We start from the raw sequence: 25,991 nt of genomic DNA, 5'->3' as shown, positions 1-25,991 counted from the left end.
TATACGTTCTTCCCTTCTTCCCTCCCGGTCTATATAAAATCCTGAAAAACAGTAAGCCGGGCCCGGTGGCTTTCACCTGTAATCCCAGCACTCTGGGAGGCCAACACAGGTGGATCACTTGAGGTCAGCAGTTGGAGACCAGCATGGCCAAGATGGTGAAACCCCGTCTCTACTAAAAATACAAAAAATTAGCTGGGCGTGGTGGCTCGCGCCTGAAGTCCCAGGAGGCGGAGGCTGCGTGAGCCGAGTTTGTGCCACTGCACTCCAGCCTGGGCGACAGAGCAAGACTGTCTCAAAAAAACAAGAAATAAATTTTTTTTAATTAAAAATCTTGAAAAACAACACAAGTCTTATCATCTCTGGAAACCTCCAGAGCAGCGCTTCTCAAGCATTAATAGTGAACAGGAGTCATCTGAAGATTTTACTAAAATACTGACTTTTATTCAGGAGGCCGGGTGGGGAGTTGATATTCCGCTTTTTTTTTTTTTTTTTTTTTTTTTTTTTACCCGCCACCACGCCTGGCTAATTTTTTGAATTTTTAGTAGAGATTTCACCGTGTTAGCCAGGATGGTCTCGATCTCCTGACCTCGTGATCCACCTGCCTCGGCCTCCCAAAGTGCTGGGATTACAGGTATAAGCCACCGCACCTGGCCAATATTCTGCATTTTTAACAGGCTTCAGAGTGACGCTGGTGCTACTGGTCTATGGGCTGACTAGTAAGACTCTAGAGTAGTGTCTGATTTCCCTCAGGACATTATTATATTTTTAATATTTCTTCCACATGATACTAGGAGGGGCAGGAACCGTGACTGCCTGCTCATCACTGATCCTAAGGGTCTAGCACCAATTTCTCGATTTTGGTACTATTGATACTGATATTGGTGGCAGCTAAAGGCCTTGTGTTGCAATGTAACTAGTCCAACCGGAAAGAGTGTCATGGGCACAGGTCACTTTCTGATGAATAAGTGTCAGGACAACCCAGTATTCAAGGTCACACACTGAAAGAAGGAGGCTCATTCTCTTTCAGCACCTCACCATGTGTCTTTGTAAAGAGGAAAAACACAAGGGTCACCAAAGTGTAAGACATTCACTAAATAGTAAACAAAAAAGCAAAAAGTTAAATATTTTGTGATTTTTCCTGTCTGTGGATAAAAGGTAGAGTCTGTGGTACCAATAATATTAAAAGGAGGAGGAATTTTAGGGTTAACAGTACTTCAGCAGGGCGCCGATGGCTCACGCCTGTAATCCCAGCACTTTGGGAGGCCGAGGCGGGCAGATCACTTGAGCTCAGGAGTTCAAGACCAGCCTCGGCAACATGGCAAAACCCCGTCTCTACTAAAAATACAAAAATTAGCCGGGCACATGCCTGTAGTCCCAGCTACTTGGGAGGCTGAGGCACAAGAATTGCTTGAACCTGGGAGGCGGAGGTTGCAGTGAGCTGAGATGCCACTGCACTCCAGCCTGGGCAACAGAGTGAGAATCTGTCTCAAAACAACCCCCCAAAAAACAGTACTCCAAGGCTGAATGAGATTGAGGCCAGGATTCAGGAATGGTTTTCTACTGCCAGCAGATGGTGCTAGGAGAATACTTATTCTCAGCACCAATGCCCTTACTCCACCAGACTGACACAGGGAAAAAGAAAGGAGCCCCCCTCTTAAACAATTATTCACTAACTGAATATGTGTTTATTGAGCATTGAGCATGTGTCCTAGATTTTTTTTTCAAAGTGAGGTTACTGAGGTCAGGTGTGGTGGCTCATGCCTGTAATCCCAGCACTTTGGGAGGCTGAGGCAGGTGGATCACCTGAGGCCAGGAGTTCAAAACCAGCCTGGCCATCATGGCGAAACCCCATCTCTACTAAAAATACAAAAATTAGCTGGGTGTGGTGGCGCATACCTGTAATCCTAGCTACTTGGGAGGCTGAGGCACAAGAATCACTGCACTCCAGCCTGGGCAACAGAGTGAGACCTTGTCTCCAAAAAAAAACAAAAATTCCAGTCCTCTTGTGAACTTGTTTCTTCTTCGTCATGTACAGATGGGCGGCTGTTGGGAGGATATCAAATCCAAACGCTTGCCCTCCAATACTTAAACTGAAGGAGTCTTTGGAAGATCTTTTCAATTCTTTTCATCACCCCATTGGGAGTGGGTATGAGATGCTAAATTTCTCTGTGATTTTGAATTTTGAGCAGAGTGATGATGGAACAAAGTACCAGATTTGAGACAAGACTTTTTTTTTTTTTTTGAGACAAATTCTTGCTCTGTTGCCCAGGCTGGAGTGCAGTGGTGCAATATTGGCTCACTGCAACCTCTGCTTCTTGGGTTCAAGCAATTCTCGTGCCTCAGCCTCCGGCGTAGCTAGGACTACAGGCGTGTGCCACCACGCCCGGCTAATTTTTGTATTTTTAGTACAGACGGGTTTCACCATGTTGGCCAGGCTGGTCTTGAACTCTTGACCTCAAGTGATCTGCCCACCTCGACCTCCGAAAGTGCTGGGATTACAGGTATGAGCCACCGCACGCAGTCAGGGGCAAAACTTTTAACGATTTCCACCTAAGAAGATCTCCTAGAGTTTCTTTGTCTCTGTCCTTCTCAAGCCTTGTGGGTTCTTCAGTTTTTTAATTCTTATTCTCCTTACAAAATCCCTTTATGTTGGTTAACTAGAATCATTTTCTGTTGTTTACAACCAAATAATCCTGACTGTAATAGTCCCAAACATATGGGATACAGATTAGGGTGTAAAAAAATGGTCCCAGATTGTTTTTTTTTTGTGTGTTTTTTTTTTTTGAGATGGAGTCTCGCTTTGTCGCCAGGCTGTAGTGCAGTAGCACTATCTCGGCCTACTGGAACCTCTGCCTCCTGGGTTCAAGCAATTCTCCTGACTCAGCCCCCGAAGTAGCTGGGACTACAGGCGCACACCACCACACCTGGTTAATTTTTGTATTTTTAGTAGAGACGGGGTTTCCCCATGTTGGCCAGGATGGTCTCAATCTTTTGACCTCGTGATCTGCCTGCCTTGGCCTCCCAAAGTGCTGGGATTACAGGCATGAGCCACCGCGCCCGGTCCCCAGATTGTTTTTCTTTTCTTTTTTCTTTTAGACGGAGTCTCGCTCTGTCGCCCAGGCTGGAGTGCAGTGGCACGATCTCAGCTCACTGCAACCTCCACCTCCTGGGTTCAAGCAATTCTCTTGCCTTAGCCTCCCAAGTAGCTGGGATTACAGGTGCCTGCCACCACATCTGGGTAATTTTTGTATTTTTAGTAGAGATGGGGTTTCACCATGTTGGCCAGGCTGGTCTTGAAGTCCTGACCTCAGGTGTTCACCTGCCTCGGCCTTCCAAAGTGCTGGGATTACAGGCGTGAGCCACCGCGCCCAGCCGGTTATAAGTATATTTTTATATAACAATTTTGGAAGCATATATGAAAAAGTGCTGATGGCGGTCTTTTTGGGAAATAGTAGTAGAGTCTGGAATCGGAGGAAAACTTCCATTTTATGATATACCCTTTGTTTACCACATACGTATTAGTTTAAGAAAAAGCTCTGAGCTAGGTTGGTGGCTCACGTCTGTAATCCCAGCACTTTGGGAGGCCCAGTTGGGCGGATCACTTGAGCTCACAAGTTTGAAACCTGCCTGGGCAACATGGTGAAATCACGTCTCTTCAAAAAATGTAAAAATTAGGTTGGGTGCGGTGGCTCACACCTGTAATCACAGCACTTTGGGAGGCCAAGGCAGGCAGATCACTTGAGACCGGGAATTTTAGACCAGCCTGGGCAACATGATGAAACCTTGTTTCTACTAAAAATACAAAAAATTAGCCGGGCGTGGTGGTGCACACCTGTAGTCTCAACTACTTGAGAGGCTGAGGTGGGAGGATCATTTTAGCCTGGAGGGTCAAGTGGAGTGAGACCACGTCTCAACAGATAGATAGGTAGATAAACAGACAGATAGACAGACAGACAGACATGGCCGGGCAAGGTGGCTTACACCTGTAATGCCAGCACTTTGGGAGGCCGAGGCAGGTGGATGACTTGAGGTCAGGAATTGAAGACGAGCCTGGCCAACATGGTGAAACCTCATATCTGCTAAAAAAAATACAAAAATTATTTGGGTGTGGTGGTGGGTGCCTGTAGTCCCAGCTACTCAGGAGGCTGAGGCAGGAGAATTGCTTGAACCTGGGAGATGGAGGTTGCAGTGAGCGAAGATTGCGCCACTGTGCTTCAGCCTGGGTGACAGAGCGAGACTCCATCTCAGGAAAAAAAAAAAAAAAAAATCTTGGCAGGGCGTGGTGGCTCACGCCTATAATCCCAGCACTTTGGGAGGCCGAGGCGGGTGGATCATGAGGTCAGGAGATCGAGACCATCCTGGCTAACATGGTGAAACCCGGTCTCTACTAAAATTAGCCAGGCATGGTGGCATGCACCTGTAGTCCCAGCTACTTGGGAGGCTGAGGCAGGAGAATCGCTTGAATCTGGGAGGCGGAGGTTGCAGTAAGCCAAGATAGCGCTACTGCACTCCAGCCTGGGCGACAGAGTGAGACTCTGACTCAAGAAAGAAAAAAAAGGCCGGGTGCGGTGGCTCATGCCTGTAATCCCAGCACTTTGGGAGGCCGAGGCGGGTGGATCACAAGGTCAGGAGTTCGAGACCAGCCTGGCCAACATGGTGAAACCCTGTTTCTACTAAAAATACAAAAGTTAGCTGGGTGTGGTGGTGCATGCCTGTAATCCCAGCTACTTGGGAGGCTGAGGCAGGAGAATCGCTTGAACCTGGGGAGGTGGAGGTTGCAGTGAGCCGAGATCGCGCCATTGCACTCCAGCCTGGGCGACAGAGTCAAACTCTGTCTCAGAAAAAAAAAAAAAGGAAAAAAGAAAAAATCTATATATGTATATAAATTAGATGGGCATGGTGGTGTGCACCTGTAGTCGTGCTACTTGGGAGGCTGAGATGGGAGGATGGGTTGAGGCTGGGAGGTGGAGGTTACAGTGAACAGAGATCACACACTGCACTCCAGCCTGGGTGACAGAGCCAGACCTTGTTTCAGAAAAAAAAAAATAAATAAATAAAAAGAAAAAAAAGAGAAAGCTCTGTAAGTAATTGGAATTTTGTGGTTCTCTCTGAATTGGTTCCAGAATCCCTTTCCTAACACGTCCGTGCATAATTTATTTCAGTATTCTCTGCATTTCTGGATTATTTGGAATCCTACTCTTACTTAAGGCAAACCTGCCACACCCAACACACCCTAAGGGGAACTCTATCTGCAATTTCCCATCTGCCCCATCCTCTTTCTTGGATTAAGACACTTTTTGTAGTCAGCTTCATTTTGCTTCAAGCTTTGCTTGTAAGTGACAAGGGATTATCAGGAAGCAAGTAGGAAAGAAATTAGTCTGAGAGCAGTGGATGAACCTGGAGTTGAGGCAGACAACGTGAACAACAGCTTTTGATCCTGACGAAAAACAAACATAAGGTAGCAAAAGTGGGAAGGAAAGGGAGAGAACAGGTGAGGGGCAGCAGCCTTTTGAGGCTTGAGGATAGACAAGAAAGCTGGGGTAGGAAGGTGAAAGTATGTAGCAGGTAAGACTAAAAGCAAAACAGAAAAACCCAAACTTCTGAATTATTTAGGGATAATGGAACATGGCTGTTTTTACTTTTTTTTTTTTTTTTTTTTTTGAGATGGAGTTTTGCTCTTGTTGCCCAGGCTGGAGTGCAATGGCATGATATTGGCTTACCACAACCGCCGCCTCCCCGATTCAAGCGATTTTCCTGCCTCAGCCTCCCAAGAGGCTGGAATTATAGGCATGCGCCACCATGCCTGGCTAATTTTGTATTTTTAGTAGAGACAGGGTTTCTCCATGTTGGTCAGGCTGGGCTTGAACTCCCAACCTTAGGTGATCCACCTGCCTCGGCCTCCCAAAGTGCTGGGATTACAAGCGTGAGCCACTGCGCCCGGTCTCTTTTTTTTTTTTTTTTTTCATGTTTGAGACGGAGTCTCGCTCTGTCAGCCAGGCTGGAGTGCAGTGGCACAATTTCGGCTCACTACAACCTCCACCTCCCAGGTTCAAGTGGTTCTCCTGCCTTAGCCTCCCGAGTAGCTGGGACTACAGGCATATGCCATCATGCCCAGATAATTTTTTGTATTTTTAGTAAGATGGGGTTTCGCCATGTTGGCCAGGCTGGTCTCGAACTCCTGACCTCAGGTGATCTGCCCGCCTCGGCTTCCCAAACTGCTGGGATTACAGGTGTGAGCCACTGTGCCCGGCCCCGCTCTTTTTACTGTCTACATATCTTCAGTAACACCCTTTTTTTTTTTTTTTTTTTTGAGACAGAGTCTTGCTCTGTCACTCAGGCTGGAGTACAGTGGCACGATCTTGGCTCACTGCAATCTCCACCTCCTGGGTTCAAGCAATACTCCAGCCTCAGCCTCCTGATTAGCTGGGATTACAGGCACCTGCCAACATGCCTGGATAATTTTTGTATTTTTTTTTTTTTTTTTTTTTTTTTTTTTTTTTTTTTTTTTTTTTTTTTTTTTAGCAGAGGCAGGGTTTCACCTTGTTTGCCAGGCTTGTCTCTAACTACTGACCTCAGGTAATCCACCCTCCTCTCAGCCTCCCTAAGTACTGGGATTACAGGTGTGAGCCACCGCACCCGGCCTTGGTAACACATTGTACACCCTAAGAAGTAGAGGGCCAAGACCAGTCTTCCTAGTTTATGGGCAAGGACATGGTGACTGAGAGTTAACTTGTATGAAGATACATGATTATGTGATAGATGAGATAATGGAACCAATTTCCACATTCTGCTGCCAAAGGCACTTTCTGCCCACCCAGTTGCACTGCTTTCCTTGACCTTCATAGAAGTAATTTTTTCCCCAGGATCTTCTTGCCTTTGCAATTGGTTTCAAAGGTCAGACTCCAGCACATACCCAAGAGTAATACAGATGAGGGTTTCTTTTTTTTTTTTGAGACTGAGTCTCACTCTGTTGCCCAGGCTGGAGGCTGGAGTGCAGTGGTGCGGTCTCGGCTCACTGCAACCCTGCCTCCTGGGTTCAAGCAATTCTTGTCTCAGCCTCCCGAGTAGCTGGGCCTACAGGTGCACTATGCCTGGCTAATTTTTGTATTTTTAGTAGAGACAGGGTTTCACCATATTGGTCAGGCAGGTCTCAAACTCCTGATCTCAGGTAATCCACTTGCCTCAGCCTTCCAAAGTGCTGGGATTACAGGCATGAGCCACCACAGGCGGCCTGTTTCTTACAAAGGTCTTTTACCTGCAGCAGTGTAGACAGGCAATTCATATTACAGAATCCACTTTATACTACATATGTGCTCCTGCTATTTGTGAATACACTGAAACAGATTTCTCCACATAATTAACAATTTAATTACAAAAGTCTTGGTGCGGTAGCTCACGCCTGTAATCTCAGCACTTTGGGAAGCCGAGGCAGGCCGATCACCTGAGGTCGGGAGTTCGAGACCAGCCTGACCAACATGGAGAAACTCCATCTCTTATTTTATTTTATTTTTTTTGAGACGGAGTCTCGCTCTGTCGCCCAGGCTGGAGTGCAGTGGCGCAATCTCAGCTCACTGCAAGTTCCATCTCCCGGGTTCATGCCATTCTCCTGCCTCAGCCTCTCCGAGTAGCTGGGACTACAGGCGCCCGCCACCACGCCCGGCTAATTTTTTGTATTTTTAGTAGAGACGGGGTTTCACCGTGGTCTCGATCTCCTGACCTCGTGATCCGCCCGCCTCGGCCTCCCAAAGTGCTGGGATTACAAGCGTGAGCCACCGCGCCCGGCCTCCATCTCTACTACAAATACAAAATTAGCTGGCATGGTGGCAGGTGCCTGTGATTGCAGCTACTCGGGAGGTTGAAGCAGGAGAATCACTTGAACCTGGGAGGTAGAGGTTGCGATGAGTCGAGATCGCGCCATTGCACTGCAGCCTGGACAACAAGAGGGAAATTTCCCTCCGTCTCAGAAAATAAATAAATAAACAAATAAATAAATAAATAAATAAATAAGTCTTTCATCTTTGTTACTGCAGAAGGTATATTTTTTTCTCGAGTATAACTCAGGAAAATACTAAGAACCAGGGCATGGAAATGTAAATTACAGCTCTCTGTGCAATTTATTGTGGCAGTCCAGAAGAATTTTATTTTTTGAGACGGTCTTGTTCTGTGACCCAGGCTGGAGTCCAGTGGCATGATCATGGCTCACTGCAGCCTTGAACTGGGCTCAAGCAATCCTCTGGCCTCAGCCTCCTGAGTAGGTGGGCCTACAGACATATGCCACCATGCCTGGCTAATTTTTAATTTTTTTTTGTAGGGATAGGTCTCACTGTATGTTGCCCAGGCTTGTCTTGAACTCCTGGCCTCAAGCAATGTTCCTGCCTCAGACCCCCAAAGCGCTGGGCTTACAGGCTTGAGCCACATGCCCAGCCCAGAAAAATTATGGCATCCCATTTTCTTCTCTCCTGAACTCCAGTCAGTTCCCAAATGTAATGTGTATTTGTGTGTTGCTCCGCCTATATACTGTGAGCCCTTTGAAAGCAGAAAGCCCGCCTGAGTTATCTGCATATCCCAGTGTCTAGCACAGTGTCTGCCAACAGTCAACTGCTCAAGTAATACTGTTGGTTAATGATCATCATTTTCAGCTGGATACCCAACGGGTCCTCCTGTGTCTTGGAGAGCACACACAAGGCTCCAAGTAGGGCATGACCCTGAACCCCAGGGCCTAGCCCTTTCAGAACAGCACAGCTAGAGCCCTGCCTGAGCAATGCTGTTCCAGTGCCCCCACACTGTAAAGGTTTATTTTCCCTTACCTTTCCCCCAATAATTAACTTGGAACTTTCTCTGCATCAGGAAGTGCTTAGGGCCCCTTTCCTGGAATGTGTCCTCCCATACACACAGCTGAGGCCTTTAACCATCCTAAGAGAAGATGCCTGTCTTTCCTCCAGGCATGCCCCCAGGGAACAGAGACAGATCTTAACCTAGCAAACAGATGATCCTTCCTTTTTTTTTTTTTTTTTTTTGAGATGGAGTTTCACTCTTGTTGCCCAGGATGGAGTGCAATGGTGCGATCTCGGCTCACCACAACCCCAACCTCTCCCTGGGTTCAAGTGATTCTCCTGCCTCAGCCTCCCAAGTAGCTGGGATTACAGGCATGTGCCACCACGCCCATCTAATTTTGTATTTTTAGTAGAGATGAGGTTTCTCCATGTTGGTCAGGCTGGTCTCAAACTCCCGACCTCAGGTGATCTGCCTGCCTCGGCCTCCCAAAGTGCTGGGTTTAGAGGTATGAGCCAATGCACCCGGCTGATCCTTCCTTCTAACTCTTCATTCCTGGGGCACTCCCATTGTAAATGGCCTGAAGAGGGACAAAAATGTCATTCTGGACACACATTTATCCTTAGCAAGAAGAGAAACTTGACATTAGGGTAACACTATACATGACATCAGTGGATAGATCTCTTTATATCATTCTGTTAGTTATTTGAGAATGACTTTCTTTGTTGCCTTTTAATCTTTTTAGAGAGTGACTTTCTATTTATGTACTGATTACTGCTGAATCTTGATTTCCTACTGCTGTTAGGGCACAGGGGAGAATCTAATTAAACCATAAGTGAGTACAAGTGTAAATTCTAGGCCCTAAAGAACAATTTGTTCCCAGAAATACATTTCACCTCTAGAAGCTTCCCTAACAATTTGGGTGGAAAAACACTTGTGGGGGCGGGAATTCAAAAGGCACTCATGGGGCTGATTTTACACATAAGGTTATAGAGTTATTTTTTAATACAAAATTTGGTCCAATATGTTGAATCCAAAGAGAAACATGTTAATTCTGGAATATGTCTTATGTAAAATCATTTATCACTTAGCTTTTTCCTTGTCCTTGCAGAAATAAAATAAACATAAAAACTGAAGAAAATCTCCTAGGCCGGACACACTGGCTCACGCCTGTAATCCCAGCACTTTGGGAGGCCGAGGCGGGTGGATCACAAGGTCAGGAGATCGAGACCATCGTCTCTACTAAAAATACAAAAAATTAGCCAGGCGCGGTGGCGGGCGACTGTGGTCCCAGCTACTAGGGAGGCTGAGGCAGGAGAACGGCGTGAACCTGGGAGGCGGAGCTTGCAGTGAGCGGAGATTGTGTGCCACTGCAGTCTAGCCTGGCGGACACAGCGACACTTCACCTCAAAAAAAAAAAAAAAAAAAAGAAAATCTCCTGCAGAGTCAGGCTCACTTACCTGACTTTTCACATGACCCCCACTTTTCCTTCCATAGCTAAGGACCTGTGTGGCAGGAGTAGGGATGGAGGCCAAAGGTGTACGGGACCAAACCTCCTCACTGACCAGCTTCATTAATTTGTAACTGTTTGGAAAGGCTAATCAATTAAAATCCTATCCCTTCCCTGACTGGAGTAAATTGATTTTGGTATTGGTAAATCTATTAAAATAGAATTCCCATTGAACACTTACCCTTTTCTTCTGGGAAAGCAGCCATTCCTATTTGCAAAATCAAGACAATCACAGTTGCACATTTTCCCAAATCTTTGGCTGTATTGCAATGGTTGTTTCAATTTGTAATCTCCAACTAAACATTTCCTAACCATGGATTAACAATATAGTTACTGACTGGTTTCTTTTAACAGTATTTATCCAACATAACAAAATAAACTGCAATTTGTTATAGTTTTTTTTTTTTACAAAACATTTTATAAATATTTTTACAAAATGTATACAAAGCAATTTCAAATGAGACATACTATACAAATGAAGGTATTTAAGCAAATAAAGCCCACACCACACTGACAGCGAGTGACGCGTCCTCTTTAAGTAAAGTCAGTCTGTAAGGCCTCCCTAATCTAACAGAATCTACTAAATCCTTCAGAGCTAAAATATTTCTTTTTCATAATTGCCAGATTAAAATTTTGCTTCATCTTTAGGAAGTACTTAAGGACACAGAAAATCAAATGCTTAATAACAAATTCACACTTTTCCACAACAACAGAAAAAAAAAAAGAAAGAAAATGATTTTTGTTACTGAGTACAAACAGTTCTAAAACTTAACTTTGACTAATGAACCTGAACAACTGAATGCTGGCCATCCGAGGCTGAGCTCTCCTACCCTTCACCAGAGGGGGCTCGACATGCGAGTTATGACCCATGTGCGCAGAACCTAATCACAGGAGTAGAATACATGTCACAATCTTCATTTGTCATTATCTAGAATCTTTCCTCCATAAAAAGTAAACTTACATACAATGACACAAAAATTTACAAGTTTCATTTTGGTAAATTAGGCTCTCCATTTGCTAGACAAGTGTTAGGGCTTAAAAACCCTTTAAGATGGTATATAGAAAAGCTAGGATTGGGACAGCAGGGCAGGATAGGGAAGAAAGAGAGGTGACAAATGTACATGAAGCTTATCTTGTCTCTTGAGAATTCCACTGATTTGCAGTAATTAATGTAACTCACTAGCAGCCCACATGAAGGCTTCCAGGGATAAAGTTCCGCAATGAGAAGAATTTGATTAGGAAGGATCATCTTGCTAGGAATTAGGGGAGCATGAGCCCCAAGGGAAGAAAAGCCTATGAAATCATGGAGTTCAGGGCAGGGCGTTACCCTAGGGCTACCCAAACAGAAAGTAGCAACTGGCAACACCAACTTACCTAATATGTCACAATACAGGAAAAAGGGGAAATCTGCAACTTGGACATTGGCACAAATAAGGAAAAAATGGTAACCCTAAAATGGCCCAGATTTTCCAATTTGTATTGGCTGGGGCATGTGGTTGGGGTGAAGGTACGTTGCTATTATGAAGATTGGCCATCTCACAGGTTTTTTTTGTGTGTAGTGGGACACAGGGACACCGGGGTATAGGTCTTCTGTTGCTGTGTTTTCTAATCAGAAGCCTTCCTTTCCATCACAGGCCAATCTGGAAAGGAAATGCCCAACATGATGACAATGGGGGTCATCTCCATGCTGGCGACAGCCAGAAGCAGATTCTGGCAACACATTAAAGTGAAGACCAGTGGCTGCACCTCCAGAGCCAGGGAGATAAACAGAATAAATGAGAGAGTACGCACACTAAGAAGGAGAGTGAGTGTGCACACACTGTAACAAAAATGACCTCTGGATCCGAGCAGCTCAGATACATGCACATGTGTATGTGTGGGAGAAGAGTGCATAAAAATACTATCATGTAGCTTTCCCAATGAGAGGAGATAAGTGATGGTTACAATGACATTGAGAATAAAGGTAACAACAGAAATGGGATAACCTGGGGCAGGTATACGAGAAAGGAAAACGGAGAATACTCCCTGACAAGAAATAAAAATAAATAAAGCAATAAGCCATGCTCACTAATATGAACACAAGCCAAACAGAAACCGTGACAGGGCATAGCCTTTGGCTCTCAAATGGGAATCCCATGTCTCAGATCTTTCCTTTCAGTGGTGGGCTAGCTGGTTACCTTTGGTTTGTCTGTGTTTTGGTAATGAATTGCTGCCAGGGGTCACTACTGTTCTCAGACAAGAAGCATAAACAAGGCCAGAGTCTCCTTAAAGTTTAAACTGAAAAATTACAACTTAATAATTTTCAAATGAAAGTGCTTTTGATGCTTGGTATTTGTTGTGGGAGAGGGTGCAAAGAGAGGTTAAATGAAACAAAATCCAGCAACAAACAAAAACATACATCATATGTTGACTATATCCAATTATAAAATGCAAAACTTGTTTTTTCTCAATATATATGCTTTTACATATATACATATTAATATTATAACCCTCATGGCTCTATCCCGGCCTCCTCTGTACACTGTGCCTCTTAACTGGTTTCCATTTTCCTTTATTTAGCCTGGTGAAATTATTTCAAATTTTGCTGCTGTAACTAAGAACAGAACATTCCCTAGGTGAAATTCAACATAGATATGCCTAAAAGCATGAGGTTTTGCTCCGGAGGCATCAGAAAAGCACTTGAAACATCAACAGGGAAGCCCTGCAATGTCCTGCGTATGTGCTACTGGCTTTTCCACCAGGGCTGCAGGTCCCTGGCAGCACAGCCAGCAATTTACTGCTCAAAGATGGCTGAGGGGAAAGAACCATGTGGTCTTCCCCTCAAAAACAACAACAAAACACACACAAAAAAACTCAAAATAATAATAATAAAAAAACCCAAAACTAAATTTGGAGATGCAGTGGGATATTCTTTAAAAAGTAGCTTCTATCTGTCTCGTTTGATTTTAGTAAGTCTGTTCTTTTCAAATGACTTATGATTGTCACAATTTTGCCAAGGGCCAAGTATACTGTGGTCTCATTGAGTTACAGCGTTTTTAAAAAACAAAACAAATAAACAAAATGACTATAAGCACTTTCATAACACTTGAAATGAGTGGGGCCTATGAGACTGCTTTCTACCAAGGATTAATTTTACTAAAGGATCTCCCTGTAATCACGACAAGTATTGCTCTTAAACAAAGAACAGGATTGAGATTAGAAAGAATAACCTGTGATGAAAGATCAAGCAGGCTGGAGACAGGAGACCATTTCCATTTGCTTTTGCCAGGAACGAATGTAACTGGTCCGGGGCGGGGTCTCAGGGTGGGGTCTCAGGGTGGGATAGGGGGAGGACTGCTGCTATTAACACTCTAGGATACTATTTACAGCTGCTTCTAAAATGGAGTCAGTTTCTACAACACCTTCACTGTGGTCCGGGATGAACTTTTCCAGGCAGTTTTCCTGTGAAGCCATAGGAGAAAAGTTGGGGAAATCTAACTCAACAGAGCCGCTAACCGTGGGGTCACTCTGGGGCTGCCGTCCCACCTTTTTGAGTTCCAAGATGTTCTTAAATGTGGTTTCCAAGCTCTTTGTCAGCTGGAGATCTGGCTGGGGCTCGCCTGACCCTTTCATGATGTCTGTGTGTAAAACTTCATTCTTTGGAGAATTCCTCAGACTTTTGTCCTGGAAGGAATTGTTACACGTCATCTCCAAGTGCGAATCTGCTAGGATGCTTGAGAGTTTGCTCTCAGTACCATGATCTGATCTGGATGAGGTTTTCCGGTGCCCCTCAGGGCCGGGAGAGCACTCACTGGCCTTCAGAGGCTCTCTCCGGCTGGCCTTCTCTTCAGACGTGCTCTGGTACTGCACTAAGCCCACTTTGTCAAATTTCAGTGCTCTGCCAAGGCATTCTGTTTTTTTAGAAATGTTTCCTTCTGCAGAGACCACGATGTGATTAGGCACTAGATGAAACTGGTCATGATTCATGGGTTCCGTCACACCGGTTTTGGCTCGGTCTCTGCCTTGGGCCTTGGCCGGCGGATGCGGAGAGCTGCTTGCTTTACTGCCATGCTGGTCACTCCGGCCAAACTGTGTCTCATGAGCAGCTTTATCAAGTTTGAAGGAACAACAGAAATCAGCCTGAAAACCCTCTGGAAACGGGAACAAAAAGAACATTAGTGAGTGATTGGGAGAGTACAGACTTTACAGCACAACTTCAGTGGGTCAGGTGCTGAGGGCAAAGCCAGCCCCACTCACAGAATCCATCTGCTTCACATACAGGAACACGCAGAAGCAGGACCCTGATCCTGAGAGGGCATCCTATAAAGGCAGCCAAGGCTGTGGAGCCCCAGCTGGGGAGCTTAAACCTTTTGAAAAGTTAGATGCTTGATGACAAATGGGAAAACGTGATGGGCAAAAAGCATCACTCAGTCCTGATCTCTAAGTATTATTTTATTTTTTTTGAGATGGAGTCTTGCTCTGTTGCCCAGACTGGAGTGCAGTGGTACGATCTTGGCTCACCGCAACCTTTGCCTCCCGGGTTCAGGCAATTCTCCTGCCTCAGCCTCTCAAGTAGCTGGGATTACAGGCGCCTGCCACCATGCCCATCTAATTTTGGTATTTTTTTTTTTTTTTTTGAGACGGAGTTTTGCTCGTTACCCAGGCTGGAGTGCAGTAGTGTGATCTTGGCTCACTGCAACCTCTGCCTCCCGGGTTCAAGCGATTCTCCTGCCTTAGCTTCCCGAGTAGCTGGGATTACAGGCGTCTGCTACCACAATGGACTAATTCTTTTTGTATTTTTAGTAGAGGCAGGGTTTCACCATGTTGGTCAGGATGGTCTCGAACTCCTGACCTCAGGTGATCCGCCCACCTCGGCCTCCCAAAGTGCTGAGATTACAGGCGTGACCCACCGTGCCTGGCCTAATTTTGGTATTTTTAGTAAAGATGGGGTTTCACCATGTTGGTCAGGCTGGTCTTGAACTCCTGACCTCAGGTGATCCGCCCGCCTTGGCCTCCCAAAGTGCTGGGGTTGCAGGTGTGAGCCACCGCACCCAGCCTCTAAGTATTATTTTAAATTAGTTTTTAGCTAATGACCTCCTTGAAACAGTCTGAAAACAAATTAGTTCCTGGTATCAGCCTGGTTTCTTCCTTAGAGCAGAAGGGCCTGGAATGGGGCTTTGCAGGGAAGGGGGACAGACACCAGGAAACAGAAAACCTATCTGTCTTACATACTTTCTGGGTGAAGATAGCTACTTGTCTTTGGGTGAAAGCACTTCAGTCCCTTTAGACACATAGGAGAAACCTGGCATCACTTTGCCAAGACCGCAAAATGAATAGCCAACACTCATCCAAAATGATATGGAAGGACAATGGGTATGTAGGAGCTACGTCTGTGAGTGAGCACTGAACTGCATCAGGCTTGAGGAGCCAGAGGATGGCAAAAGAAATGTCCGTGGCCGGGCGTGGGGGCTCACGCCTGTAATCCCAGCACTTTGGGAGGCCGAGGCAGGCGGATCATGAGGTCAAGAGATGGAGACCATCCTGGCTAACACGGTGAAACCCCGTCTCTACTAAAAATACAAAAAATTAAACGGGCGTGGTTGCAGGCGCCTGTAGTCCCAGCTACTTGGGAGGCTGAGGCAGGAGAATGGTGTGAACCCGGGAGGTGGAGCTTGCAGTGAGCCGAGATCCGCCACTGCACTCCAGCCTGGGCGACAGAGCGAGACTCTGTCTCAAAAACAAACAAAAAAAAGAAATGTCCGTGAGGATTTAAAACAATGAGGGTACAGATGGAGGTAGGCAGACTGCTGTTACACAAGAGTGGAAAAAGTGTTAATGCTGGAAATAATCAAAGTGAAATAGAGCTTTGATGACATCTACAAAACAACAAAGAGTATGTATGTATAGTGTGAACACGAATTTGTTCACCAAATTCTAAAATGTGAGTTCTAGGGAATATAGCCTTGAAATCTAAAAAGATGATTCCATCCAACAAACATTGGCTGTGCAGGCCAAAGAGGAGAAGGAAGTAGCTGGGGTTGCAGGTGTGAGCCACCATGCCCAGCTCTCCCCAGAATTCACGTTCTACCTTCAAGTTTCTTACCCAAAGTTCAGACGGACTCCCAAAGGCCCCATGGTCCCTGAACCACTACTTTCATTGCATTGTTTCTTACCAGGGTCTACAAGTGCCAGGCGCTTGTCTCGGGATAGGGAAGCTCTTTCCTCCTGGTTGAACATCCTGTCGATCATCACCATCTCAGCAGAGGGATTGATTCGCTGAAAAAGAGAGAGGCCAGTCATTTCACAATTTTTAAAAAATGGTTGCTTTTGGAAAAAATAATTTACACATTGGTACAAAATTCAAAAGATACTACAGGGCATTTGAAAAGTGAGCCTCCCTTCTTTGCCTCTCCCTGGTGTGCACCCACTGTCATCCAGTGCCTCTCCCTGGAGGCATCTGCCTGCCTAGTAGTTTTCAGTACTCTTCTGGAGATATTTCTGACACACATAAGAATATATATGTACTATAAATACATATATATATACATATATATATATATATAAAGAAATATACTTCTTTATTTTGTACCCAAATAGTAGCAACTATATGAACTGTTCTGTATTTTTTTCTCCTCTACTTAATAATGTATCTCAGAAATCTTTTCGAACTCTTGACCTCAGGTGATCCATCCGCCTTGGCCTCCTAAAGTGCTGGGATTACAGGCATGAGCCTCTCTGCACCCGGCTAAGAACAATTATTACAGACTTTGGTGGCATTATTTTATTTTATTTTATTTATTTTTAGACAGAGTCTCGCTCTGTCACCCAGCCTGGAGTGCAGTGACACAATCTTGGCTCTCTGCAACCTCCACCTCCCAGGTTCAACACGATTCTCCTGTCTCAGCCTCTGGAGTAGATGGCATTACAGGCACGTGCCACCACACCCGGCTAATTTTTGTATTTTTACTAGAGACAAGGTTTTGTCATGTTGGCCAGGCTGGTCTCAAACTCCTGACCTCAGGTGATCCACCCACCTCAGCCTCCCAAAGTGCTGGGATTATAGGCGTGAGCCACTGTGCCTGGCCTGGTGGCATAATCTTAAGTAAATATAGATATATTTAAGTAAATACAGACACACAGATACACATTTACTCTATGTTGTATACGTGTATAATATAGCTCAACCAATCTCCCAAGGTACATTTTCAAAGTTGATATCAAATTGAAAATGAGTTATAAGAGACCAATTGATAGGTTAAAGCCTATATGATTTTAGAACTGCTTCTCAAATCTCAGGTTTGGTCTTTCTATCATTTCCTGAGGTATCTCATTCTCACTCCTTTCTCTATTTAACTGGCACTTCAAATGAATTGCAGTTTCCATCTGGGATGATGAAAATGTTCTGCAATTAGATAGTGGTGATGACGATATGACCTTGTAAATGTACTAAAAACCATCAAGGTGTACACTTCATTAATTTATTTATTTTTGAGACGGAGTCTCACTGTGTCGCCCAGGCTGGAGTGCAGTGGTGCGATCTTGGCTCACTGCAACCCTGAACACTGAAATGTTTCTATTTTAGTAGAGACGAGTTTCACCACGTTGGCCAGGCTGGTCTCAAACTCCTGACCTCAGGTGATCCATTTTTATTATTATTTTATTGAGACGGAATTTCGCTCTTGTTGCCCCGACTGGAGCGCAATGGCGCGATCTTGGCTAACCGCAACCTTTGCCTTCCAGGTTCAAGTGATTCTTCCGCCTCAGCCTCCCGAGTAGCTGGGATTACAGGCATGCGCCACCACGCCTGGCTCTTTTTGTATTTTTAGTAGAGACGGGGTTTCTCCATGTTGGTCAGGCTGGTCTTGAACTCCCGACCTCAGGTGATCCACCCGCCTTGGCCTCCCAAAGTGCTGGGATTACAGGCATAAGCCACCATGCCTGGCCTAAGTTGTACACTTTAAATGTAAATGTTATGGTATGTCAATGATCTCTCAAAAACAAAACTAATTTTGACATTTGTCACCAGCTTATCTGTTCAGATATGTCTCTAGTCCTTCTCCCACATCTCTGGGTTGGTGAAAGGCAGTAGACGGCTTCAGAGTGTGGACCAGGGGTCAGATGATCCTGGCTTGTATCCGAGCTCTGCTAATTACTCTGCAAACTTCTTAGCCATCTGTTCTCAAGCAAGTTACTTAACCAAAGCCCTGGTTTCCTTATCCGTTAAACAACAGAATAGTACTAACCCACCAAGTAAAGTAGAGCAAATGTTCACTGCTGTTTTTGTAGTAGCAGCTAAGCATAAGTTTTTCTACAGTGTGAAATATCTGTGCCTTTTACATTATATTCTATAATTCCTTGAACTTTTTATCTCTGATTTAGTGGCTGTGACCTGTAAAGTTTTAAAGAACAAATATCAGTAGCATGACTTTTACCATGGCATCTTCTAGGAGCAGGCATCTGTATTTGTTAAGCATAGCTTGGGTCCTTTTTAGGAGCTGAGTGGCAACTGTCTCAAATTCATTGTCCACTTTAAAAAGAGAGAGACAAAGAAATAGTAAGAGACTGTAAATCACTGACTAGGTCTTCTGTTTCTTAAGACTGAAATGCATTACTCTTCTGTTATTCAAACATGGCTTATCTGAGGCAATTTTCTCTTCTTAGATGAGCTTTTCCTTGGCTAAGCATCATCCTTCTACACTGCGTTCCCTCACTGTCCACTGGTCACGGAAACTCATTTCATTACTAACTTTTTAAACTAGGAAACCAAAAACATAATTATTTTGATGTCACCTAAAATAAAACCATATAACAGACTCGCAATAAATATCAATGAGTAGGCCGGGCATGGTGGCTCACGCCTGTAATCCCAGCACTTTGGGAGGCCGAGGTGGGCAGATCACGAGGTCAGGAGATTGAGACCATCCTGGCTAACATGGTGAAACCCCGTCTCTACTAAAAATACAAAAAAAAAATTAGCCGGGCGTGGTGGCGGGCGCCTCTAGTCCCAGCTACTCGGGAGGCTGAGGCAGGAGAATGGCGTGAACCCAGAAGGCGGAGCTTGTAGTGAGCCGAGATCGCGCCACTGCACTCCAGCCTGGGCGACAGAGCGAGACTCCATCTCAAAATAAATAAAGAAATAAATATCAATGAGTAGAGAATGATCTGCTAGTTTAGATGACCTAAGCCTAATGGTATGAAAAACTAAAATAGCTGAAACAATGAAGTCCAACTGTCTGGACTAGGCAAACCACTTTAATGTAAAGACACAGCTTTACATTAAACTGTCATGGTCATGTGGCTCTGTCCTCTGTCTGTTGGTCTCCAAGGATTTGAACACCTTCTAATTCATTCTTCTTCTCAGTCTTCACACCCACTGTGGGTTTTTTTTTGTTTTTTTTTTTTTGAGGCAGAGTCTTGCTCTGTCGCTCAGGCTGGAGTGCAGTGGCGCAATCTTGGCTCACTGCAACCTTTGCCTCCTGGGTTCAAGTGAGTCTCCTGCCTCAGCCTCCCGAGTAGCTGGGACTACAGGTGTGCGCCACCACACCCAGCTAATTTTTTTGTATTTTTAGTAGAGATGGGGTTTCACCATGTTGGCCAGGATGGTCTCGAACTCTTGACCTCATGATCTGCCCACCATGGCCTTCCAAAATGCTGGGATTACAGGCGTGAACAACCATGCCCAACCCTTTCACACCCCACGTTTAACGCTGGATCTTGACCCTATTCCTTGGTGTCCTAGGGAAGCCCACAGTGGACTCAGAAACCACTGTGCCCTGAGATTAGAGGTCCCTGCCAGGAGTAAGACTTGCAGCAGCTGAGGAAGGGATTAGAAAAGAGGAGGGCACTGATACAGCCAGCCCTTAGCGGTGGTGGTGGGAAAGAGCATGGCCAGGCATCGGGACAGGAGGAGTTCTAGGTTTGGGGAAGGGGCCCTTATCTCTAAATTATTATTATTATTTATTTATTTATTTATTTTTTAGACGGAGTTTCGCTCTTGTTGCCCAGGCTGGAGTGCAATGGCATGATCTCGGCTCATGGGAACCTCTGCCTCCTGGGTTCAAGTGATTCTCCTGCCTCAGCCTCCCGAGTAGCTGGAATTACAGGCATGTGCCACCGCGCCTGGCTAATTTTGTATTTTTAGTAGACACAGGGTTTCTCCATGTTGGTCAGGCTGGTCTCGAACTCCTGACCTCAGGTGATCCACCCACCTCAGCCTCCCAAAGTGCTGGGATTACAAGTGTGAGACACCGTGCCCGGCCTTTTTTTTTTGTTTTTTGTTTTTTGTTTTTTGAGACAGAGTCTTGCTCTGTTATCCAGGCTGGAGTGCAGTGGTGCGATGTCCGCTCACTGCAACCTCTGCCTTCCAGGTTCAAACGATTCTCCTGCCTCAGCCTCTCAAGTCGCTGGGACTGAAAGTGTGTGCCACCACGCCCAGCTAATTTTTGTATTTTTAGTAGAGACAGGGTTTCTCCATGTTGGCCAGGCTGGTCTTGAACTCCTGACCTCAGGTGATCAGCCTGCCTCGGCCTCCCAAAGTGCTGGGATTACAGACGTGAGCCACCATGCTCAGCCCTTATCTCTCACATTTTTGTCAGTTTCTTGATGTGTGGCCAATGCTCTGGACTCATTTTGGAATCTTAGGGAATGCTTTTGGGAGCTCAAGTGACTAATTCATAAAACTATTAGAAACAGTTTGGCCAGGAGCGGTGGCTCATGCGTGTAATCCCAGCACTTCCGGAGGCTGAGGCGGGCTGATCACCTGAGGTCAGGAGTTCAAGACCAGCCTGGCCAACATGGTGAAACCCTATCTCTACTAAAAAATACAAAAATTAGCCGGCCGTGGTGGTGGGGGCCTATAATCTCAGCCACTGGGGAGGCTGAGGCAGGGAGAATCACTTGAACCTGGGAGGCAGAGGTTGCAGTGAGTTGATCGTGCCACTGCACTCCAACCTGGGTGACAGAGCGAGACTCCATCTCAAAAAAAAAAAAGAAAAAAGAAAAATTCAGGGTATGCATACAGCCTAAAGGCAAGGACTATGCGAAACCACTGTGTAGAGTGTCTAGTGCAAAGCCATCCCATCTGGAGCCAGCAGTCCATACAAAGCTTTGGATTTACTGTCCCTAATTTGTCAATAAAATACTCTGACATTAGGGTACCCTCCTAAATTTTTTTTTTTTAAGAGACAGTGTCTCCCTGTGTTGCCCAGGCAGAAGTGCAATGGCTATTTACAGGCATGATCATAGCACACTATAGTCTCAAACTCCTGGGCTCACATGATCTTCTTGCTTTAGCCTTCTGAGTAGCTGGGACTACAAGTGTGTGCCCCTACTCTTGTCTTCCCTTCAAAAAATATTGAGAAGTGTAAGTCACAACCTTAAACATGGACTGGGAAATTGAGTAAATAGGGAACAAGTTTGGTCTGTGATTAAAAATAATAACCTGCCTACCATCTGGGGGTGATGTGGCTCTTGCTCTTCTGGGGGGTGTCCATGGGAGGGTTTCCTGGTATCAGAGTGGTGCCTTAGGATTCCAGCCTGCTTACCTTTTCTCAAGTCTTCTTCAGTGGGCATGGAGCCCTGGCACACATGATAGGAGAGCAGTCTCTGTACCGCATCACTTAGTGATCGGAAGTGACTTTTGTCCGGTGTCACAGTGTGGGCTTGGTCCCTCTGCAACTGCTGGAGAATGCTTTACAAGGGAAATGGCCAATGTCAATGTAGAGTCATGTTAGGAAATTAAATCTAGTCATATTTATTTGCATGCAAATAAAATAAGATATATAGGAATAGTATGGCAGTTTTTTCTTCGGTTTTATGTTTTTTATACCATAGTGGGTTTATAGCTTAGTTTAACTAGCTCCACAGAGGACTCAAACTATGACGCTGACCTCAAAAGCACAGGTTCCCACCAATCATATATGTGTTGGCACCCCATAAACCTTGCCAGTGCCTGACCATTGGCCAACTAAGTTCATGTTAACATTTCTGTTCTAAACATGGGAGTTTACCAAACCACGCTTTTCCTCACAGACTCTTTGTCTCTGAAAAGACAAAGAACTATTCTCCTTAAGAAGAAAAAAGCAAACAGTAGGCTGAAACTACATTCAATATATTTGAAATGTATACACTACATTTCAATATACTTGTAAGTCCTAATGAAAATAAAGTATAGGCTGGGCGTGGTGGCTCACACCTGTAATCCCAGCACTTTGGGAGGCTGAGGTGGGTGGATCACCTGAGGTCAGGAGTTCAAGACCAGCCTGGCCAACATGGTGAAACTCTGTCTCTATAAAAATTAGCCAGGCGTGATGGTGGGTGCCTATAATTCCAGCTACTCCGGAGGCTGAGGCGGGAGAATCACTTGAGCCCAGGAGGTGGAGGCTGTAGTGAGCCGAGATCGTCCCACTGCACTCCAGCCTGGACGACAGAGCAAGACTCCATCTCAAAAAAAAAAAAAAAAGGAAAAGAAAGTATAGAAAAAGATTTTTAAAGTATATATGTATATGTTTTGAGACAGGGTCTTGCTCTGTCACCCAGGCTGGAGTGCAGTGGCACAATCTCCAATTCACTGCAAGCTCCACCTCAGGACTCAAGCTATCCTCCCACCTCAGCCTCCCAAGTAGCTGGGACTACAGGCCCGTACCACCACGCCTGGCTAATTTTTGTATTTTTTGCAGAGCCATGTTGCCCAGGCTGGTCTCAAACTCCTGGGCTCAAGAGATCCTCCTGCCTTAGACTCCCAGAGTGCTGAGATTACAGGAGTGAGCCACCATGCCTTGCCTCAAAGTACATTTTTAAAAAGGCTAATATGCTCATTATTATAATCTGATTTTTGTAGTATATTTATTGAGGGCTAGGGACCCAAAGAAATGTTCAAAATTGATTTGTCATTTCCAAAAGTAACTCACAAAGCTCCTTTAGTTAGCTGTTTTGCAGCAGGCCTTTTTTGTCCTCCCGAATGACTATCCACCTAAAGACAAAACAAACCTCTTATTATTCCCTTTTATAGAAAAAAGAATACAGTTATACATAAAGGTCACTATATTTCACATATTTTCAACTACCTATCAAGAACATATTCTAAGACTATAGAATGTGCCCTGCTGAAAAATAAAAAAAAAAACCAGTACACAGAGTCCATGAAACAAAGTTGTACTGTATTAAGATTACAGAAAGGTGTATAATCAGTTCCCGAGAAGGACTCAGTTTGCACTTTAAAGCCTGAATCCCTAACTCCTCTCTAAATGCATCATCATCATCATCATCATCATTTTTTTGACAGGGTCCTGCTCTGTCGTCCAGGCTGGAGTGTGGTGGTACAATCTCAGCTCACTGCAACCTCTGCTTCCCAGGCTCAAGTGATCCTCCCACCTCAGCCTCCCAGGTAGCTGGGACTACAGGTATGCACCACCATGCCTGTTAATTTTTTGGTATTTTTTGTAGAGACGGAGTTTTGCCATATTTTCCAGGCTTGTCTCGAACTCCTGGACTCAAGCCACCCGCCTGCCTTGGCCTCCCAAAGTGTTGGGATTACAGGTGTGAGCCACAGCACCGACCCATCGTTATATTTTTGAAATTCCACAGACATCTGAAAAGTCAGTAGATACTATCTAATCCATCTTCTCTGTGTAAGTATGGGATACACACACTTTTAAGCTCCTGTTATATATAGTCCAGGTGTGTGATCTAATGAGGCATTTTTTACATAATGTTAAGGAAACAAATATGCCTCATCTCAGAACCTTAGAACTGAACAGATCCTTCACTGTGTATTCCAGGCAGTCCCACACTGCAGCAAGCTTCATTCAACCACTAATTGGTAGGTCTGATGGAAAAGAAACTGTCTTAGCTGAAAACAAGAAATGTTTCCTTGCGTTTTAGACTAGTAGTTTGAAATCTTTTAGGTTTAAAAGCCAAAGTTGAAGTTATCAAATGTGCCCTGAAAATATGTACATCTATCATGTATCAAACAAACAAACAAACAAAAAAAAAAGTAGGCCAGGCGTGGTTGCTTAAGCCTGTAATTCTAGCACTTTGGGAGGCTGAGGTGGGAGAATCGCTTGAGCCCAGGAGTTTGAGACCAGCCTGGCCAACATGGCAAAACATTTTCTCTACAAAAAATATAAAAATATTAGCCACGTGTGGTGGTGCGTGCCTGTAGTCCCAGCTACTCAGGAAGCTGAGGTGGGAGGATTGCATGAGCCCAGGCGATCGAGGCTTCAATGAGCTGTGATCACACCACTGCACTCCAATCTGAGTGACAGGGTGAGACCCCAACTCAAAACAAAACAGAAAAACTGAAAAAAAAAAAAAAAAAAAAAAAAAAAACAAACAAACAGCTGGACTAGGCAGGGCACAGTGGCTCACGCCTGTAATCCAAGTAATTTGGGAGGCCGAGGCGGGTGGATGGCTTGGGCCCAGAAGTTTGAGACAGGTGTGAGCAACATGGCAAAATCCTATCTCTACAAAAAATACAAAAAAATAGCTGGGCATTGTCCTAGCTACCCAGAAGGCTGAGGCAGGAGGGTCACCTGAGCCTGGGAGGTCAAGGCTGCAGTGAGCTGTGATTGCACCACTGCACGCCAGCCTGGGTGACAAAGTGAGACCCTGTCTCAAACAAAAAACAAAAAGTTGGACTTTAAAAAGTGTCAAAGTTGGGTCAAAAAACCGTAGGGATGGCCTACTTCCTATATGCCTGGTTACTACTACAGAAAAAAAAAAAATCCCTCAGCATAACTAAGAACAGATTCACTTTGATATAATAGTGAATGATATCACCTGGTAGTAAATGACATTTTTTGAGTGCCTAGTATGTACTAGCTGCTGGTATATTACTAATTCATGAGGAAATGATGGATTAATGAAGCATTGTAAACATGTCAGAAATAGAATAGACATTCATCTCAGAAACATAAACATAACAAGGCCCAGCCCACCAGGAAGGTCTTCAATGACCACCCTGTTGTGGGCACACAGGGGACTGGGTGGACTGTGCACACAAAGCAAGCCAGCAACCACAAAGACGACACGACTACATTTTCATTCAATTATGCCGAACATTAGGAAGAGGCTATGCCAATAGTTTTCTACCTGCACAGCTGGATGGCCAGGAGATGATCCAACTACTTTTTCCTGCTGTGGTTGTGCGGTTCCTAAGGACGCGGATATAACTTTGCTTCCAGAATCCTGCCCTATTAGAATTAATACATAAGACAGTGTTCAAAAGAAACAGTAAATTGGGTCCATCATATAACCCTAGAGCCCAATGGGTACAGACTGTTGAGCATTCTGAAACGGGTTTCTTTATCATGGCTGCTTGCTGTGAAGAAGGAGGGCAGGGCAGTGCACTTACTTACAAGCTCTAAAGGAAGAGGTTATTAAAGCCTATTTAAGTAATAAAGAAGTAAATAGTAATAAATAGAAGCTCCAAATGCTATAGTTTCAAATTAGTTATAGTCTGAAAAACAGGCCTCAAGCCAGTAATCTGTCAGCACTACAGAATCCCAAAATACAATTTAAGGAAAGGGAGGCCCAAAGAGGCAATTGACTGGGAATATTCAAGCTTTTTCTCTTTCTTGCCTTTTTTTTTTTAAGTACTAATTGGGTACTGCAGATGTTCAAAGCCTTAGAAAAAAGAGAAGACATAGTCCATAATATTTGCAGTCTGGGTGGAGAATTCCAAACATGCATATAGAGAGCAACATGGGAATAATTACAAGGTCACAAGTAC

General features: G+C 44.8%; 1 protein-coding gene across 2 annotated transcripts in view; it reads right to left on the bottom strand.

Annotated features, from left to right (window-relative positions):
* Positions 1-10,524: 10,524 nt before the first annotated feature.
* The window catches only part of BICRAL (BRD4 interacting chromatin remodeling complex associated protein like), an 80,588-nt gene continuing 65,121 nt past the window's right edge, over positions 10,525-25,991 (bottom strand). For both annotated transcript variants that reach the window (XM_030797040.1, XM_030797041.1), the window contains 6 exons: positions 25,352-25,452; positions 23,170-23,231; positions 21,805-21,950; positions 18,694-18,788; positions 16,435-16,537; positions 10,525-14,412 (listed from right to left, as the gene is read on the bottom strand). In XM_030797040.1, the coding sequence (XP_030652900.1) occupies positions 13,625-14,412; positions 16,435-16,537; positions 18,694-18,788; positions 21,805-21,950; positions 23,170-23,231; positions 25,352-25,452 (1,295 nt within the window). In that variant the 3' untranslated portion in view covers positions 10,525-13,624. The remainder of the gene's footprint in view (positions 14,413-16,434; positions 16,538-18,693; positions 18,789-21,804; positions 21,951-23,169; positions 23,232-25,351; positions 25,453-25,991) is intronic.

This window comes from Nomascus leucogenys, chromosome 17 (assembly GCF_006542625.1).
Source record: "Nomascus leucogenys isolate Asia chromosome 17, Asia_NLE_v1, whole genome shotgun sequence".
In the NCBI taxonomy this organism is placed as follows: Eukaryota; Metazoa; Chordata; class Mammalia; order Primates; family Hylobatidae; genus Nomascus; species Nomascus leucogenys.
The sequence above is the reverse complement of the archived record's forward strand: the minus strand, read 5'-3'. Positions and strand labels throughout refer to the sequence as shown.